At 37.5% G+C, this 20,879-nt stretch overlaps 1 protein-coding gene across 8 annotated transcripts in view; it reads left to right on the top strand.

The window, feature by feature from the left end:
• Nucleotides 1–20,879, top strand: part of TENM3 (teneurin transmembrane protein 3) — a 381,689-nt gene that overhangs the window by 303,196 nt on the left and 57,614 nt on the right. For all 8 annotated transcript variants that reach the window (XM_018070569.2, XM_018070609.2, XM_018070616.2 and 5 more), the window contains 3 exons: nucleotides 12,288–12,314; nucleotides 13,885–13,902; nucleotides 14,826–14,972. In XM_018070569.2, the coding sequence (XP_017926058.1) occupies nucleotides 12,288–12,314; nucleotides 13,885–13,902; nucleotides 14,826–14,972 (192 nt within the window). The remainder of the gene's footprint in view (nucleotides 1–12,287; nucleotides 12,315–13,884; nucleotides 13,903–14,825; nucleotides 14,973–20,879) is intronic.

Here is a 20,879-nt window from a genome sequence, read left to right as displayed (position 1 = left end):
CAGTAGGATATCTTTCTCCGCTATGCAGGCTTTGACAGTGAGCTGGCATGAGAAATTATGCATGTAAATAAGAAGACTAAGAAAAAGTGGAGCTGTGGTGCTAAGAAATTCCCTTCCACACTAATTCCCCTTTGTACTAAACGCTGCAGGTCTGTAACTATTGCATGGCAACAGGTAGGAAACACAGGCAAAGGAACTGGCAGTGGTTTACATTCAAGAGATGTCTTGTTTGTACTTAGATGTACAAAGCTTATCAAAGGCTGTGACACGAGTAACAGTGCGACTGAAGTATTTATGGGACACATCTCCCAAGTATGAGAAACATCATGGCTAAGCACTTAGAGGTGGATTGAATAGGCAACAAAAGAGGTAGCCACAGGTCAGACAAAGGCAAGTGTAACATTGAGTGATGAGGAAATCACAAACAATCTGAAGAGTCGAAAAAAAATTCAATTAAAAATCATAGTTTTATGTTTGGAGACATGGAGGAAAGACAGTTAAAAGAGGTGATGTAGCTGAAGCAACAGGATAGGATGGTAGGTCTAACAGCAGTGGAGCTGATAGATGTGAATATGGAATTATTTGCTTTTAGCACAAGCTAAAAAGAGGCTGGAGCATCTTAACTTCCATGGAAGTTTTGGAAGGACTCTAATTCTGAATGTGTTAGCATAGCTAAGCCATCACTGAGGCACAAGTATTTTGAAAACAGTAAAACCCAAACTGCGTTCCTGGCTCGTTTATAGCCCTGACTAAGAGGTGGGTGGGTTTGCTGTGCTTGGTGTTCGTGAGAAGCAGTGGTGAGAGCTTTGAGGGCAGGGAAATCGAGGGCCTGTTACAACTGTATTAACTGACGACCACATCATTGCACGAGGAAGGCAGGGTTTTGTTTTGTAGAAGGGAGTCAGGTGTGAAAGTAGTAAGATTGACTTGTAAATTATTTTTTACAGCAATCACAACTGATTTTTTTTTTATTATTATTATTATTATTTACTAATGAGACTGCTCAGACATAGGAAAGAGCACGAATCAAGGTGCATCTGCAGAATCACAGGGAGAATCAATAGGGTTAACATTTTTGAGGAGCTTCCAGAAAACATGCTGACAAAGAGAGTAGAGAGGTGGGGAGAGAACTGCTTTCTGAACAATAAAAGAAAGTAAATATTTAGAAGTAGGATAAAGCCTTTCCCTTGACTGCTTTAACTTGCCAAGGAGCAATTACTCAGCAGATTGCTCTGCTGTTGGTCTCGCTGACCTTGGCAGCATTTCAAGGGTTGTAGTTATATACGGATGAACTGCTCTTGAACAATTTTTCCAACATATTAAGCACAAACAAGTTTTTCCTCAGCACTGGGCGAGCAGGTCTGTCTTCCCACCTGTTTATTCTTTAAATGGGTGTTTACTTTGTGGCTGCTGCTGTTAAGATAGTTTGATTAGTTATTATTGCCCTTACAGCCTCCAATACAAGTAAGGAGGTACAAGCTCTAGCCTGCTGTTATGTTTATTTTTTAGAGCTGTTTTTTTCAGGAGCCCAGTGTTACAGAGAAGCCAGGTTATTTTATTGCTCATTTCCAAGAGTACTTACTCTTTGTGGGGTAAAAATTGCTGCCTCCTCAGCTTGGCAGATGAAGAGTCAAATTGCTTTTCTCTCACCCGCCCTACAGTAGGTAATAGGTCTTTCTGAGCAGTAAATTTCAGAACACAAGGGACTTCAGAATGTTTTTCTATGCAAACCAGTTTCTTATGGTCACCCCCCATTTGTAACTCAGGCATTTTATGCCACTTACAACTCTCGACTTAGTAGCAGAATCTTTACATAATTTGTGTTATGCATATGAAAGACTCCCACTCATTCTGCCTTTATATGTCTAAAAATAAACAATTGCACTCTTCTTATTTCTGAAAGTCATTAACAATTTAGCTGCCATACTGTGAAGTACTTTAGAAATGCAAATGTGTTTCTTTGTTGCAGCTATTAGCTGGAAGCCTGTGAAGGGCAACAGCCAAAATTTACAACTTCTTTGGGAAAGGAATATTCCAAAGGAGTTGCAAATCTTAAAGGCAATTGACTGTATTCACTTTTTGGGAAAGGAATAGACCTCCAGATCTCTAGGTGGATGTAAAGAATGGGATAGATATGTATGCATTACTCATGGGGGCGCTAACTGGAATGTATACTGAATCATCTAAATCCATAACTCTTTTGTTCAAAGAGTTTATGGTATTTTTGTGAAGCATGAATGCTGTTTAAAATGGTAAAAAAAATTTTACATCTCAGCTAATGATTTTTATATATTTCTAAATACTGACTATCTGTCCAGTCTCATTTTCAGTTAACCCACTGGTTAACTGTTGTAAGTTGATGTGTTCAAAGGTAGAATGAAGGAAAAAACAAACCTATCTCCTTAATTAAAACAAGGTAGTCCTCAGTTTTATTTCTCTCTGATATCCTTTAAACCTTGATTGCTTTTTGAGTTATGCTGATTTTTACATGTATTTCAAAATATTCAAATGGAATTTAACCAAAGGAAATTCTGATTGCCCTCAGCTCCCAGATACCTTTTGTTGTGTTGGTTTTTTTTATTGCAAAACTTCAGAATGTTGGGAAGCGAAATCATAGGTGATTGCAAAGATTTGCTTTTTTTGTTCAGAAAAAAAATTAGACATCTGCTTACCTGGTTAAATCTCAGCGTTTCCGTAAAACTGAGGAAGACTGGATTCGCAAAATAATATACATATGTATTTTATATACTTTGATTTGTGATAGAGAGCATAACAGACTAAGTAAAGTGGGGATTTTTTTATTTGTTTGAAGCAATGTGTATAGTAAGGTGGGGAAGATTGATTTGACTAATGCGGTAAACCTGATGTGTGTTGCTGATATCCACTGTTCCATGACACGTCTTTGGCACAGGGTAGCTCCAACTTAATACCACACTTGATGTCAGCCACACTTGTGAATCATTCCCTTTGCTCTGAACACATACTTCTACATATTTATATCAAAGATCTTCATCAGATAAGTGTGTGCTCAGTATTTTGATAAAATGAATCTAATGAGAATTAACAAAACTCAAGACCTGGTGGTATTGTTTAACATCTTACAGGTTTGAACTAAACACTGACTATGTATATTTCACATTCTAAACAATTTAAGGCACCTCATTTGCTTAACATCTTTTCCCTCCTGAGAACTTTAATCATAAAATGATAGGATCACAGAATAGTTTGGATTGGAAGGGACCTTTAGAGATCAACTCCCCCTGCAGTAAGCAGGGACATCTTCAAATAGATTTAGTTGCTCAGTGCCTCGTCCAACCTGGCCTTGAATGTTTCCAGGAATGGGCATTCACCACCTCTCACTTGTTCCAGTGTTTCACCACCCTCACTGAACAAAACTTCTTCCTTAAATCTAGTTTGAATCTACCCTCTTTTAGTTTAAAGCCATTACCCCTTGTCCGGTCACAACAGGCCCTGCTAAAATGTTTTAACGTAATGCTTTGCCATTTCCTGTATCCCCATGAGAACAGATTAAATCAACAGTTTGCTGCAAAACGATGGAAAATCACCTGTCAATTGTTTATTTAGTCTGGAAGTGACATTCTTGGGTCTGAGGTGAACATCCGTATTATTTTTTGAAGCTCAGTCTGCATTTCAGTGTGATACAAGACCATGCATGCGTAGCTGGTGCCCAGGTGATAGCCTGGATGAAAATTTGCTCTGTAACTAAGTTTTCATAACACAGTTGTACTAAAGTATGTTTTTGTTTTCTTTCTGTTCTGGCTTGCAATGAGTTCAGTGACCCTCTCCTGTCTGAGTAGTTGTTTTGTGAGATTAGAACAGATACTGTTTCAGAAAGTCTATTATTTTTTGTGAGATAACTGTCATGGACCATGAGTATATTAAGTAACTGTCATAGGGAGCCCATAAATATGAATACTTTTCCTGCTGCTTTTCCATTAAACTCTGTTAGCTGAATGAAATTAGTAAATAATTGTGTTGGTGGGGAACCTCCTGTATCTATGTGCTGTGTAATATCTCAGTTTTACAATGCAGCTTAATTTTTTCTATAGACTAAATTAGTTTTAGAGTAATCTAAATTGCAAATCGGCCAATTTGCATTAAAACTATGCCTTCTTGTTCAGAATTGTCAACACCTCTTTTTTAAAAGTCTTTAACATTAAGCATGGGTGGGTAAGACCATCTGTTTATAAAGCTTGCCTGCAGCTCCATTACTTAACACAAGACAGGTTACAGCTGTTTAATTGTTATCATGTTGAACGATTATCTTTCAATCCAAAATTAATATTTAAATATGTGTGCATGGAAAGCATATCATTAAACATAAATGAGGTACATGTGGATTAATGTCATTAAGCATTCATATTAATCCCTCGGGAGGGCTAAAGTAAGCATCATGGTACTTCCGTGCTACTATTGAGTGCTGCATGAGGCTGCTTTACCTGGTATACAGAACTGAAAATCCAATCCAGTGGTGGTCCACTGAGAAGTAAGTGTACAGCCTGTGTTTATATTCCAGTGAGAATCGGGATCTAATTGGTTTATCTTCTAATAATTTCCCCTAAAATTTTGTTGAGGAAAAAAAATAGCAAAAGACAGCAAAGTATTTATTTTAACCCTTTTCTTTTCATGAAAAGACAGTAGCGTGCCAGTCAAACCAAAAAAAAAGTTTTCTTCAGCAAGAAGTTTCTAGTTTCAGCTGTTTTAGCCAGAAAAACAGGAAAGTCATCTGGTTTAGATATTCAGAATTAAGAAAAAAATAACATGTAGAGCACACTCCCACAAGTGTGTTTCCATTAGCACAGACTCTGTTCTGGTGACTGCTTAAAGTGGTTTTCTGACTAGGGACATACATGAAGGCATCTCTGTGCTGGTCTTCTCTGTGACCAGTACAGAAATACAGCTAGTGCTGAGGAACACTAAGACATCATCTGCTCCAGTAAGTTATATGGTCTGCACCTGTTCTCTTCACGTGTTTAGCTTAGGGCTCCTTATATTACAGATTTCAAGTATGACTGCAGGGAAATGACACTTTATCTCTTTATGGATCGGAGAGCAAGTAAAGACAAATGTGTTCCTCCAGCTAATTAAACAAAGTGCTTATAGGAAAATTGATGTGGCTATATGTCATTGCACTATACATTTTTGACACCTGGGCTTGACAGAGTAAGTCAGGGACCAGTTGGAGGGCTTGATCTGTCTTCTCCACATCTGCATGTTAGCGGGAGAGCAGCATGGATAACCAGAGTTACAATCACCACCGTCATTTTAGTGTTGATGCTAGTTGCCAAGTATAGTTTACTTTTCTCTGGAGTTGAAATTTCTGACAGTATTTACATTTCATAGTGGTTTAATGTGTCACATATTAATTGTACCTTAATGCATTCATGGGAATTCTTCATAAATTTTAAGATTCTTTTGAAATTTTAGAATTTTGATTAGAAGGAAATTTTTGTCCCTTAAATTGGAATAATTTCTGCTGTATGAATATGTTGTGTAATTATCAAAATTCCTAAATTTATGTTTTTCTTTAGTAGTCATGGATTTATACCTGAGTACAAATTTCATCTTAAAATTAAGATTGTATCTGAGCGAAGGTATGACCTTTGACATTCAAACAGTCTTTTATCAGCTTAAATCAACCAAATATTCAAAATTAATTCTATCCAATATCAATTAGTTCACCACAGTATTGACAGTGAAATTCTACTTTCAAAACACCTGACTACATTGCAGTTGGGATTTCACAACAATATTTATACCAGTACCCTCAATGCTAAAGCCCCACAAAAAAGAGATGATGACTTTTTTGTCACACAGAGGAGTGATAGCTACAGTTTAGCAAGATTTTGTGAAATCTAGAACAAATTTGCTTTTGATCTTTCCTGTGCCTAAAGGTCATGTTATTAATTATCCAGGCCAAGCCTTGAATGTGCAAAATATTTGTCCATTTGGTAACCATAAAAATACTCAATTACCAGGTGAATTTAAAGTAGTGCACACGTTTCTGGAACTGAAAAAAAGTGGGCTTTAACACATTTAAAGACCAAGTATGTCAAATACAGATTATCTGTTAGCGTACTTTAAATTGCTAATTAGTTGATTTGCATTTAAATGGGGACCACTTGTGAAGTTCAAGTTTGGCACATTTTCAGAGAACAGCAGCATTTTCTGAGATGTGAAGAATTTTAAAGCATGTTGCAAAGCTTACTTGAGCTGAAGTGGCCAGGGAGCAGGTGCTTTTGTACACTGCATAGTTGCATGCTGGTCAGACACATTCTGTAAATACTTTCAGTGAGGAAGAAAGATGCAAACAGTAATGCTTCCCATCCTGATCCATCCCCTAATATGTTTTCAAGCCAAATTCACCTCTCATGCAGTTCTTAAAGTAAGCATTAGGTTTTACCTGCCTCTGAGGCAGGTCTTCACAAGTTTGTCAGTGGTCTCAAATGGACATTTGAACTCTTTCAGCCTGTACATGTGGGGTAGTTTTAACGCCTTAGTGGCATATACACTTTCTTCTAAATCCTCTTAGAGCTAAATAGATGTTAAGTGGGAAACAACACTGCTCATTAACTTACTGGCAGTTCCAAATTTCCTATGTCTGCTACATCCTTAAAAGTAACTGAACCTTTAATTCTAAGATATATGTGGCTTTCCAGTAATAATGATGAGAAATCATGATGGTCTCCAGAACAAAAATCTAAAGGACAGATATGCCTTTGTACGTAAAAGCCCATAAATGGTTGCTGCAAAGAACGGTTGCAGTTCTGGCAAGGGATAAGTTGCAGTGAAATCAGGTCTCTCTGCAGATATCTGAAGTGCATAAATGATGAAGAAGGTATGAGTTCAGGGTGAGGGTTATGTTTTGACCTTTGTATGGAGGAAAAGAAATAAAATCATGTGAAACTAAAGTTCCATCCATGTTCTCTCCTTTACAAGAAGGGCAAAATGGCAATTTAGGAGTAAAAACATATCAAAAGGGAAGAGTGTTTGTAATCCTTCTCTATTGGCAGCAATGCTCTGAACATATGGTATGTCAAAGACAAGGTTCTTAAAAACTCAGAGAATGGATGACGACCATGAGCTGCTTACAGTAGAACATGTGCTTTTAGTAATGTTCAGTGATGAATAGAAGGAATTGCATTTGCAAATTATACCAAAGCCTGTCACCCCCCAGCACTTTGGAAGACAGGACAAGAATTTAAAATTACTTTAACAAATAGCACAGACTATGCAGAAAAATAAGGTGCAATTCAACAAATGCTGGGTTCTGTGCTTAAGTAAGAGTAATCAGCAGCACAAATCCAAGATAGGAAGCAGTTTGCCAGACAGAAAAGACTCAAGAGAAGACTGTAGTGGATTTGAATTTGTAGTGAATTTGACATGAGTGAACCTTTCTGAAGACAGGCTACAACAGTAGTTTTAATACTTTATGAATTCTGGACTCCTCTTAAGTTTTCTGGTGGAGGCATGGAGCTCCTCAGAATTTGCATATGGATGCCTGGCTTTTTTTTAGTCGCTCTTCAGGAGTAAAAGCAGTTGCCTAAAGAAATCAATATGCTACTCCCTAAGTCTGCTGTGGATAGGATAAGAAATACTGGGCTTAAATATTATGAGGGATATTTGGGGTTTTATGTTCAGAAGGCGTTTTCATTGTCAGGATAGTTAAATTGTGGCTGGGTGTAAATGAGAGAAAATAAGGATGACCTGCTAGCCATGTCAGGAGAAATAAACCACTATGGACTGAACCTTAAATAGATTAGAGAGGTCAGACCAGAGCTGTCAACTCTGAGTTTTGTACTCAGTTCCTCCTAAACAAGCACCAAAACCTGTTTACAAACTGCGTTCTCCCTAAAGCTTACAATGAGTTTTCTGTTGCCAAGTGTCTGTGAAACTACTGATGAACTGTGTGCCTCAACCCCTGCTACTGCTTGGCTGCACAGGGAGTAAGAAGTAATGTTCATAACAAGAGACAGGGTGATCTCCTGGTTAAGGATAATTTTGAAGAATTTGATTCCACCCTTGATTCTACCATGTGTTTTCTGTTAGTTGTTCACAAATGCAGACTTTAAAGAAGTGTTCTCTGACTGTTATTCACTTTCTGGGGACAAGACTTGCTAAAATACTGGTTTGCGTATTATATCCTATATAATTCTAAGTATTCTGGAAAATCGCATCATAGGTGTTTGTATCCAAGTGGATGGAGACTTCTCGCTTTCTCTTTCTCTGCCTTAGTTACTCACCGGTAAAATGAGATAAGAATATATTCTCTTCATACCAGTAGTATGAAGATATTATACTACATAATTTTTACTTAGGAAGGAAGGTGACAGAAAAGTCTATACAAGAACAGTTGCTTCTTTGTTTAGGTTAGCATAGTGTGCCTGCTACAAAGGCATCAGCAGCTTGTCGTTTGTGAGAGAAGGAGTACTGAATGAGGACTGTTAGATCTGTACATTCACAAAGGAATAAGTGTATAAAACTTTCACAGGTAGTCGTAAATCAATCATTGCCTGAATTAAAAATTAATAAGTGAAGATATTAAAGCTTTTTAACTCTAAACAAATAGATAAAAACTTAAGGGAAACAGTATAGTACCAACATATCATAGTCTGCTTATAGGAATTTTTTATTTCAAGAGAAACCTGCTATCTCCTTATATGACACTTGGTGCAAGGTTATGTAGAAGTTCAGAATGACTGATGCAAGATACGGTGTTCACATGTTCCTGTAGAAAATGGGTATTGGAGAGCATGGGGTTTGTGTTAGCAGCAAAGATGCTTATGCAGCTGTTCACCAGTGAATGGGAATTGCTATAATGAATTGTGGGAGATGGGGAGAGTAAACAAAGCAGAGCTTGCTCTGAGAGGAGCAGAACAGCATTCTACATTGTTGTTGCATACTAAAAGTATTTCTTCATCATCTCTTCTTTTTTTTCTCCCCACCTTCAGCCATCTTTTCTCTTCCTAATTTCTCCTTTCTGTTTTCTTTTAGACAAAGAGGCTGTAATGCAGTAAGGAAGGGAGAAAGCTGACAGTAATAGTGGAGAGGAGGCAAGAGTTTGACTCTCACTTTCAAGGTGTAGGAAGCAAAAAACCTTAAAAGTTGTTTTTTATTTAGACTGACCTTGATCAATATGGCTTTGGTCACATTCATTTGTATTTTTGCTTCATGTCTGATGGTACTGTGAGGTCAAATCTGCTCTTGGAGCAAAGTGACTCATGACTTTTGTGGATCTGTTGAGTTGAAACTGTAACGAGACTATATATACACTACAAAAATATGTGCCATGTTGTAGTCTAGCGTACAGGTTACAAAGACTATGATAAGTGAAGATGTCTGATGGAGGATAATAATGTAAAGTAAGAGAGATATAAATTTGCCATACAGCATTTAGAAGCATATCACTGTTATAATCCTTTATGACAGAATAATCGGAATAAAGCAGTGTTATAAGTATCAATTAAGGAACATCAAATCAATGGGTATGTGACTCATGCTGATTCAAACAGGAGCTGATTGGAATAAATGGATTTAATATGTACTTTTATTCTTAGGCTGTTCTGTCATACCTGGAGGAAGTAGCATATGAATGAGGAAGACATTGACATCTCTGATAGGAAATTAATGGGAGACATTACATTTAAAAAAAAAAGTCAGGGTTTTGACTGATTATGAAGTATGCTTTGTTAAATGTGAATTTGTTTGACTGTTTTTTATAGAATAGATTTATCTGCAGCATATTTATATAAATATCCACACAGATTGATAGCATCATTGATATTTTATGTTGCATGAATTTTGAATGCCACTTAGATCTTCTTGGATTTTGATTAGGCTAGAAAATATACAAATTTTGTATCTTCATTTTTGTTTTTCTTTGTTTTATTTGGTGCTATATTATGAAGTCCTTCTACTCCTGGAAATAATAGCAAGATTTTAAATAGCACAGTCTTAAACTCTGCAAGAAAACCCTTGTAGGTACTTTGCCTGATCTGTAATTAGACTTCTAAAGGACATAACATAACCTATATGTGCCAAATGTGTAAGTGTCTTGCCAAGGAGCACCTGCTGAGATGCTTCATCCTACTGAAGTGCTCCAAATCCCACCTGGAATTTTCTATACAGAGGGGAAAAAGGCTTGAATTTTGTAATTCCACATAGGTTCATTCCTCTTTCAGTTGTAGTGCTGTGAAGACAAGGATGACAGCATGGCTGGTTAAACTTCACTGCAAAGTTATGCTATTTTTGGTCATTCATTTTCTGCTTTATGATTTTTCTACAATGCTGCATATTAACCAAAATAGTTTCTAAAACTGTCCTTACTGTCAAGTGACCATGAGTAAAAGGATGCTGTAAGGTAGAACTTGTTTTCTGAGCATTATAGTTTCATGTTCTGGAACTGACTTCTTATAAGACTACTGGATACAAAAAATCTTAAAGAGCATTTTCTTACTTTTTTTTTTAATGAAGATTGGATTTGTGAATGGAAATAGCATGTGGGGGCATGTGGGATTGAAGGGACTATTTTCAGTTGCTTAGGAGTTTTTTTAATGTTCTGTTTTGTTATCTATCCCTACATTTGTAGAGGCATTTAATGTTTTACTGGTGAACAGATGCATTCCCCAGACAGACCTAATTGCTTCCATTTTATGAAATAAAGCTTGATTTTTCCTCCATGCATACTACACCGTGTTTTAAGCAATGTAGGAGCAAGGGGAATTTTCCTGGATGAGTAAGAGAAGAATTTGATCCACCCTGAAATGCAGCTGTATCACTTTTCTTTTTGTTTGTGGTTAATGTGAAAAGCTACTTAGTTTGTTGCTGCTGCTCTAAGTGTTCTGTAATTGATGTTTTCATCTTCTTACTTTGTCTCACATTAACCTTACCATTATAGGGAAAAAAAAAAAAGCTGTGCAGTGGAAACCTGACACTTTCTTTAAGAGAAAGGGACTAAAAAGTTTCCACCTCTTAGTCATAGCAGTGACTGTGGCTTCTGTGATAATATGTCTCTCATCACCTCCCTGCTTGGACTCAAGAGGAACTTTTTCCCATTCATTCAAACTGGAGGAAAGGCTATAGTTGGAAATGCCTTTCTTACCCATCCAAAGCAATCTTAACGAGTGACAGAGAACTGCCAGACAGGGGCCATCCTCCACCAGGGATTTAGAAAAGGTCACATTTTGAAGTGAAGAGAACCCCTGAGGGCTGTGTTGAGAGACCTTGTCCACAGCAAAAACAGGGGATTGTATCCAGCATTGGCATGTCCCAAGTGCAGTGGTCTGTAATATCCCATCACCTGAGTGGGGTTTGATGGCTGGGTTTGGTAGCCTGTGGTGGACCTGTCCTATGTGGTTTTGCTGTATGACATTAACCCCTTAAACACAACTGCAGTTTATGTGTGTTTCCTGCAAGTGAAGAGGGAACATGTAACCCATCTGTGCTGTGTCTTCATGTATTAAAAGCAGGACCTGCTGCTTGAAATCCGTCTTACGCTCTGTATGTCATTCATCCATCTGCCTCTCAAATTTTTTGTGAAAATTTGTCATAACCTACAGAAAAAAAAAAGTCTTGCTATTCTTGTATATACCATGTTATTTATATTTATAGTTCTGAAACCTAAGTTTAATTTTTACCTGTTTTTTTCAAATGAAATGGATCACCACACTACTAACCCCACTACAGCCTCTTCCACCCTCTATACACAGTCCGACTTATTTTATGTACTTGCTTTGTGTGCTCAGAAGAATAACTGTGGCTGAAATGAAGCTGAAAAAAAAAACCTTCCTAAAAATCCTGTTAATCCAATGAGAATTAAGATAGTGTGATGGTTGTGCTGTCATACGTGACCTGCAAATCAAAGATCTTCCCGCATGGTCAGTGTTTAAAGCTTATAAACTAAGGAATTGCTCTTACATTGTGTTGAAAATTGAATTTTTTAGCTAGCTTTAATTATGTTTTTGTTATATGTAAAAATCAAAGCATGTGAAGAGAATTCAGAAGAAAAATGTAGTCTCAGAGAGGTAGCATCTCTTTTTCTTCTGCGGGCCTGGTTTCTAAAATAGTTTCATTAAATCATGATGATGTTTGCTGAAAAGAGAATTTCTTGCATTTTTAAAAGCTTTGAAATACATTTTCAGTTTGTAATGTAAGACCTCTCATGTCAGGTGCACCTGCTTGATTTGCATGTGAATTCTGAACAACTCTTGTTTTATGTGACACTTCTGAAATGTCTGTCTGTTTTTTTTTTCTTTTTAATTCTCAAGCTCACTATTTGGATAAGATAGTGAAAGGTACTGTATATTTGCTCTTTGATGACATGCCTATACTTGCATATTTTTTTTTATATAAATATATAGTTAAAACCATACTAGTCTGGGCAAAAGAATCTTCTCTTACATACATTCCATGGATTATATATATAACTCATATGGCTTTCAACTCATCTCAAAATAAAATTTTACTTCTCTTATATGGTAACACTTTATCAGTAGTTATACATTTATATACAAACTGTATACATGTATTAGATTTTATCTGAACCAATAACTGAAGATAGTATTCATTTGCTGTTTGGAGCTTTTGTTGTTGTTGTTAGTTTTGTCATTGGACCTCTACCTTTAAAACCCTAAATATTTAGGAAACAAAGCGAAGCAATACTCGTCACAGTACAAGTGCCTTTAGTTCTAAAGAACAGATTAATTATAGAGATGTGTGTGTTTGTATACAGACAGATCAATAAAATACCCAAGGCTAATAAGCTTTTGATTATCTGAATGTAGAAAATCTATAGGAAATTATGACTTGTATTTTCTATGAGTCTAGAAAAATCTTTTATAGTCTGTGCAACATTTTCAGTTAAGAGGTTCAAGGATGCAAAAACCTAACATGAAACAGCAAAGATTCTTGTATCTTCAGTTACGGTGAAAAATTGTTTTAGAAAAATGTTTAAAATATTCCTACCCCTCTTTCCCTGAGTATCTTTCTCTATTCCTTGTGGGTTTTTTTACACTAGAATATGGCAATATTGATGGCAATATCCAGGCTTTCACACAATAAGTCTTGAGTGTACCCAGTTGACTCCTAAAATGCTCTGTCAGTATTTCAATTATATATGTAAGTCTTCCATAAATCAATTAGAAGAATATTAAGAAAAAAATAGATCTCCGTACATTAACAAATACTATTAGCAACTGCAGTCTGAAAAAGTAAGAAGAGTAGCAAAATTAATTTCAGCCTGGTATGATGGCACAATATCCATAACTGTAGCATCCCTGTTTTCCTGATTCTCTCCCTTCTGAGAGTGATTTGACAAGAGTTAAGCACCCTTTATAACTTTTTTTCTGGGCATGTTTGTAATTTGGAGCTACATGGTTGAAAGGAGTCAGTAAATTCAAAAATCTTTAAAAGAAAAAAAGTAGACTATTACTTCTGAAAGACTGCTCTACACTCAACTGAAGTTAACCAAAATGGAACAGTAAGTTAGTTCACAAAGATAGTTGTTCAAAAAGTGAAGAATTGTCTACCCAGTTACATAGGGCTTTTGGATAAAAGTTTACAGAAAATTGTTGTGTCCAGAAAAACCTGATTTGTAGCCACTTTCTCATAAGATACTTAGTACCACATCTGTACTTGCTTCTGTCAGTGTCTTATCATAGTCATAGACAAGGAACACCAAAATTACATATTTATAGTGTTGTCATCCTCATATAGATCATGTTGGCTGCATGCCAGATTTCATCACTAGGAAGTGACAGATACTGTTTTTAATGCAATGTTAGACTGAAAACAATTATCGATTTTTGGATATATTAAATTATGTTAATTGTTTCCCAAATTTTCCCTCCTTGGCCATAAAAGCAGACAAGATAGGATATAAAGGTAACAGCACAAAAGCCTTAGGGAGATTGTCACAAAAAATCACTCTCTGCTATCTGTCTTGAAGCACGTCACTACCGTGTTTTTGTTCAGTCTATCAATGTTTATTGTGGTCCTTATGGTATTTCATTTTGTCCGTCCTAAGTAATCAAATACGCACAGCTATTACATTTAGTTGGAAATCCTGTTGGTCCTGTCCCATCCGTATGCAGCCTGAATCCTAATGTTTGTTAGAATAGATGCTAAGCTGCTTCACTATTTCCTGGGCTTTGCTTATTCTGTGAAAAGGAATGTACTTTTGGCATAAAGTATAGTCATTAAAACTGGCCTATACTTTGTGCAATTATTTAACGCACTGTAATTTCACATGAATACACGGCAACTCTGAGACCAGATAAAGTTAACATTCTCTTTTATTATGTGCCTAAAATCATACCTATTTTTCTACTTAAGAATTTGGAGGGATTTGTTTATAGTAACAGGGAGCTTAAATGTTTGTGCCAGTAAGTAACCACAACCGCATAGAGCAAATAATAATCTACTCTATGAGCACAGAAAAATGTACCATTTTACACAGCTGTGTTTGCACTATGCACTCATCTCTTGTTAGTTTGCCAAAAAAAAAAAATTAAAAAGAAACCAAACTTAATTTTGTCTGGCCTGCAGGTATTTAGAGGATTGGTGCATTTATTTCCTGCTTGTACAGGTAAGTGGTGTCTCAAGTGTCAGGCCAATCAAAGATGCCACTTTGTTAAGAATTACATTCCCCAGGTAATGTTGCTGTTCCACTCCATGTGCAATTACAGTATTTGTGCTGTTCCTAAGGCCTGTTCCCAGTAAGTGTCCCTTGTTCGTATTTTTTTTCTTTTTATGTTATAACAATATTTAAATTACTCGTGATCGTTCTTCTTTGTCTGTTTCAACAGAGGGCTGCCCTGGCTTGTGCAACAGCAATGGGAGGTGCACGCTGGACCAAAATGGTTGGCACTGTGTCTGCCAGCCAGGATGGAGGGGAGCAGGTTGTGACGTAGCCATGGAAACTCTCTGCACTGACAGTAAGGACAATGAAGGAGGTAAGATATACCAACTGGATCTTTAACTGTGGGGAGAACATGTTGAGGAACAGAGATTTTACAGTCAGGTGATAAAATACTGCCGTGAGAACCACACGCACGTTTTACCAGCTTCTGTACCTGTACGAATACACTGCAGTATCCACTGCTTTTATATGGTATATCAGCAAAGCCTTACAAGCTGCATAGGACAGGTGAGATATGTACTTAGAAAAAGTTGGGCGTCACCTTAGTTTCCCTGCAGTGTTCTTTTATACTGGAATAAAACATAGTCTTAACTCGGTGAACTGTTGTGGAGGGGAAAAAAGAAAGGAGTTCATAGTTTCAGTGACCTCACAAGGAAATTTTCCCAAGAGAAAAGGCTGAACCAGGAGTTTACATTTTGACCTATGATACTATTGCCGGAAACAATTGGTTGCCCACCCCACAGAGAGTCTTTTTTTTGGCTTACTTTTCCGCAGTCTGTCATTCAGGAGGCAGGTAACAATCTGCAGGGAGATGCAGGCAGGGCTGCTGACTTAAGGAATCAATCTGCAATTATTGCTGTAGGTTAGCGAAGCTAGAGGGGCTGTGACTTTGGCATGACTCCAGAATCACATTAAAAAAAAAATCACAAAAACAAGATTAAATGTGGATGCAGTAAAATATTAGATCAGCATAATGCTTTTATTGTCTGTCTTTCTTCCCCTTCTCATCAGTTCATTTTGCTTAACACCTTCAGATTCAGAGCAGAGATAAAAACTCCATTAGGGCCTCTGGATGATGATAAAGTCATCTGTGACTTTGTCTTTCTGTTTTAGACTGCGTATGCCTTTGCAATTGCTGGTTGGCTCTTTGCTCTCATATCCTGACTGCAGCTGGGATCTTAGACATCACAAATCATAAATAACAGCAGCATTTACTTCCTAAAGAAAATAAATACCACTGTTAAAACTGTGCTCCTGTTTATTGATGTACACATCTTTTGAATTGTAATCCTTGTCTGTTACATATGACATATTTTGAGTCAGTTTTGCACATTTTGGGGCCTAAAGAGCCTGGTACAGATTCTGTGCAGAGATGTGCTGTTTGGGGAATTAAGTTCTTGTGGGCCAGGGAATTATGGAGATACGGAAGAAAGGGAAACCTGCAAACATGAAAAGAGACAAAGCAAGGAAGAGGAGAAATTATGTGGAAGCATAAACAACTTGGAGGAAAAAAAAAAGATCATGTAGGGAAAAAAATGGGAAAAAACATTGAAAGCTGAGTAATAGACTCAAACAGATTCGGTAATTGTTTAAGATCACAGAATGATGTGACATACCAAGGAAAGAGTCAAGAGGAGGTAATGGGGAAGGAGGAGAAAGAGGGGCAAGGTGAACAGGAATGCTGTAAATGAAACAAGGGAAAAGAAGCTGCTACTTCAGACTGAAAATAATAATAGATTTTTGTGAGGAAAGGGGGAAAAGGAATGAGGAATTGGAGCAGAATAATCTAAGAGGATGACTTAAAGTTCAAGAAAAAAGAACAATATTTGGGGGGGGGAAGCTAATGCTGATATCTTGTTGCTTTTTTTCTTGTTTTTTTCATTATTTCCTTTACAGATATCATTATGCAGCTATGCATGAGGAAGGGGTTGGCCAAACACTTGTTTTGCCATGGTTGGCCTGCCATGATAATGGTATTTGTTCATGGCATTTCTCTAATTTATATGCTTTGATACAGAGCATATTCACTTCAGTCTTTGACTGTGGCTGAGGAAAAGGGTTAAAATGTGACTATTAAATCAAATTAAAAATGGAAACATACCTAACAGAACTGGGAAAAGAAAGTTTTCTTTGAAACCTACCTGGAGACAGAGGTGTTTCTTCCCTTTGCAAAAGTACCTGGAATCAGCCCACTAATCTCCGGGCAAGCCATTAAAATTTCAGACAGCTACAGGGAATGGCATAGGGATTCTTCTGGTGTATTTGTTTATTGTGGGAGATTAGGTTATCTCAGCACTTATGCTGAATTTATAGCTTGACTGCGGGTAGTGTGATCTACATCTTACTAGGCTCAGTGGTTTTATAATTAAAGTTATCTCAGTTGTTACCTATTTATTATGCTGTGGTTAATGTTTATACTTTATCCTACGCTGGATGAAATACATTTCATATATAATACGAGTACAGTTCATTAATAAAAGTGTCTCGCTTTTTCTGGGACTGATTGTTCAAACTCTGTGAACATGAGCATCCCAGGGACCTCAGTGGGAATACTCTCCATAGGAAATCCTAATGGCATCAAGGCATAGATTATTTTCCCTTCTAGAAACTGTTGGTATATGACGGGATGGTTATTACTTATCTTCCTTTTAAACAGATTTCTGAGAGCCTTGCAAATCACTTCCTTTTTCTTTAAGGCTTGCTCTTTATTTTCCCCTGTGATTGATCTGGATTTTTCTTTACATTTTAGCAGCCCAAAAGGAAAGTGTGTGCAATAAGCAGATCTTAGGCTGAATTAAACTTCTAATGACTTCGTGAGGAGAGGGAAAGTCAAAGCTCTCTGTGGGTGGAGTAAGTCTAGCTTCTTGGGAAAAAAAAATGTGTCATTATTATACTTTAATGAAGTGGGTCATGCTCTGTTATTACTGTAGGAAGAATAAGCTGTTTACTCTTTAGTTTAGATGAGTCTTCATTGAACAGATTCCTTAGTTAAAGTTTGCTTTTTATTAACTCCTGTGCAATTATTAAGAGTAGTTACAGGCTTCCACAAGCAGGATTTAAGGGATCATTAATATTCTTTTTTTCCTGAAATGAAAATAAATACTGTAATAAAACAAAGCATACTTAGTACTACTGTATTTTTTTATTTCTTTCGTAGTTTAGGATAGCCTGTTCCTGCTAAACATTGTCAGAGTAGTACAAATTCAGCCTAAAGATTACCTAAACCAAGACCTCCTCTCTTATAGTGGATAATAGCAATTGCTTAACAAAACACTTTAATAGGGTAAATGTGAACTTATACTTTCTTTTGTATATTAATAGGCTGCTAATTAAGTAGGAAATTACTGCCAGAGAATATTTTGAATGTCAGAAGAGTTGCTAAGTTCAAAGATAACCCAAGCTAAGGAAATCTTAGAAAGTATCTACTTGAACTAGGAGTGATACAGTGGCATGCTCATGTACTCTGGTTTGTGCTTCAACACTTCCCATTATTCTTCAGCTTTTTGTTTGCATCTGTGGTTGCTGGTGAGTGCTAGGTTGATATATCCATAGGACTTATCCACAGTGACTCCAAGATTTCTTTCTGGAGTGGCAACTCATTTAGCGTTGCATATTTTAGATTTTTGGCTTCTTCACTCCAACAGGAAAGCTGAATTTGAGTACAAGTAGGTATGCTTATGCAATAGTAACATTGAACAAGGTCCTTGCTCGCAGTTTAGTAATAAAGCAAGGGCTACTTGTGCTTTTTTGGCCTTTCTGATGAGCTGCTCCTACAGGCAATCATTTTTGTGTCTGTGATTGAGTCCATTTTACAACAGTCCACAGCCTGTTGTAAAATAATAAAATTGTAAAATATGAGGGTAACTGAGGTTTGTTAAAACAGTTTCCTGTGCTTTCCAGTCTCTTGCCTTAGTTTGCCAGTCATCCAGACTGTCCTGGTGGGATGGCCAGAGTCATAGCTCCAAAACTATATTCTTCCTATGTAGGCCCTGAATTTCACTTCTTGGATATTTTTGTTACATAAATATATAATCAACTTATTTACCAAGAATGTGATTTATGTAGGTCCTTGGTTGCCATCTGCCCTTGACACTGGCAGAAGTTGTGCCCAGGACTTACTTTGTCCCCCTATTTTTCTTCCTTCCAGCAGTTTTACTCCGTTCAAAAGCAAACACTCCCACAGATATATCTTATCTTTTAGACATGCATCGTGGGAATCCTGTCTTTACTCCTCTCATTTAATCACAGAATCATAGAAAGACTTGGGTTGGAACAGACCTTATTGATCATCTAGTTCCAACCCCCCTTTTGCTATACCAGGTTACTCAAAGCACCATCCAACCTGGTCTTAAACACTTCCAGGGATGGCATGTCCACAGCTTCTCTGAGCAACCTGTTCCAGTGCCTCACCTCCCTCACAGTAAAGAATTTCTTTCTAATATCTAATCTAAACCTACCCTCTGTCAGTGTAAAGCCATTCCTCCTTGTCCCATCACTACCTCCCCATGTCAAAAGTCCCTCTCCAGCTCTTGGAAGCCTCCTTTAGGTACTGGAAGGCTGCTGTAAGGTCTCCTTGGAGCCTTCTCTTGTCCAGGCTGAACAACCCCAACTTGCTCAGTTTTCATTGGAGAGGTACTGCCACCCCATGATCATCTTCATGCCCCCCCGCTGGACTTGCTCCAGCAATTCCATGTCCTTCTTACTCTGAAGATCCCAGAGCTGGATGCAGTACTCCAGGTGGGGTCTCACAAGAGCAGAGTTTTGGTAGTTTTATTAATCTCCCCAAATGAGCAATGTTATTAACAGACCATGCTCCATTGCAATTTGGTGCATTTTGCAGCAAAGGTAAAAATTGAGATTTTTACAGCTAGACTTTAGCCTTTGAGGAAGAAAACAATAAAGTAGTCATTACGTCTTCTGTGTATAGACTTAAGTCTAGAACAAGAAAATACAAATAGCCTTCTGAGACTGATAATGACTGCCTAGCTGCCTGTAGGAGTTTCTATTTTCTTTATAATTTCACTGTCATATTTGAGTGATATAACTGACAAGCCAGTGTTGAGCTAAGTCTCATATTTTTCAGGCCAAACAAAATTCATCAATAATTTTGCAGAGCCATTTCAGAAGGGAAATTTTACTCAACTTAGCAGTACTAGATAGTTCTAGCCACATAAGTACAGAGAAAGAATGAAAAATGTTTTCTCAAGTTATAAGGAGCCAGATTCATAACCATCCGTCACTCGCCTGGGCAAGTTACTGATAAACTCCACAGGAAAATAACAAACAGCATATCCCTCTATCTTGGCTGGTGAAAATGAGATTCTTTCTCTGATTGATGTTAGTGGAGAGGCTTGTAAAAATGCATTTCCAACTGATTAGTTCAGAAGGTGTCAATCTCGTGCAGTTTTATGACCTGCAGACTATACTCCAGATGTACATTTCCTTTTTATAAACTAACAAAGATGAATGGAGAAATTTGAGCATTTCTTTGGCAACTGCACCAGATATTACCTGGGAGACCCTACAGATATATAAAACCTCAAAACTATGCATTTAACTGTCAGTACCCCCAGCTTTGACACTGATCCAGTCTTCTAGAGTTAAAACCAACAAGGGAGGTCAGTACTTTGGCTAGGAAAGGGTTTCATATTTTACAAGATTGAGACTAGAAAATCACAAGAGTCACAGACTATTCAAGGTTGGAAAGGCCTCTAGAAATCATCTAGTCCCACCCCCTGCTCAAAGCAGGATTAGCTAGAGTAGGTTGCTCAGGGATGTGCCCAGTTGGGTTTTGTAGGAGACTCTGCAACTTCCCTGGGCAGCCTGTTGCAATATCCAACCATTTTTACAGTAAAAAAAGTTTTTCTACTGTTCAGACCAAATTTCCTGTGTTTCAGCCTGTGTCCATTGTCTCTTTCCCTTTGCTGGGCACCACTGAAAGGTGGACTTTTTTACACCCTCCCATTAGTATCTGTACACACTGATGAGCTTTCTCTTCTCCAGCCTAAGCAGTCTCAATTCTCTCAGGCTTTCCACATAGGAGAGATGTGTCAAGCCCTTAACTGTCTACATGGCCCTTCACTGAGCTTTCTCTGGTATGTCTATGTCTCCTGTACCAGAAAGCCCAGCCTGCACACAGAGCTGTGTGTGCAGGTGTAACCTCCCCAGTGCTAAGTAGAGGTAAATGATCACCTCTCCTGACCTGCTGGCAACACTCCTG

Source organism: Manacus vitellinus, unplaced genomic scaffold, assembly GCF_001715985.3.
Source record: "Manacus vitellinus isolate BGI_N305 unplaced genomic scaffold, ASM171598v3 scaffold_0_pilon, whole genome shotgun sequence".
Taxonomy (NCBI): domain Eukaryota; kingdom Metazoa; phylum Chordata; class Aves; order Passeriformes; family Pipridae; genus Manacus; species Manacus vitellinus.
The sequence above is the reverse complement of the archived record's forward strand: the minus strand, read 5'-3'. Positions and strand labels throughout refer to the sequence as shown.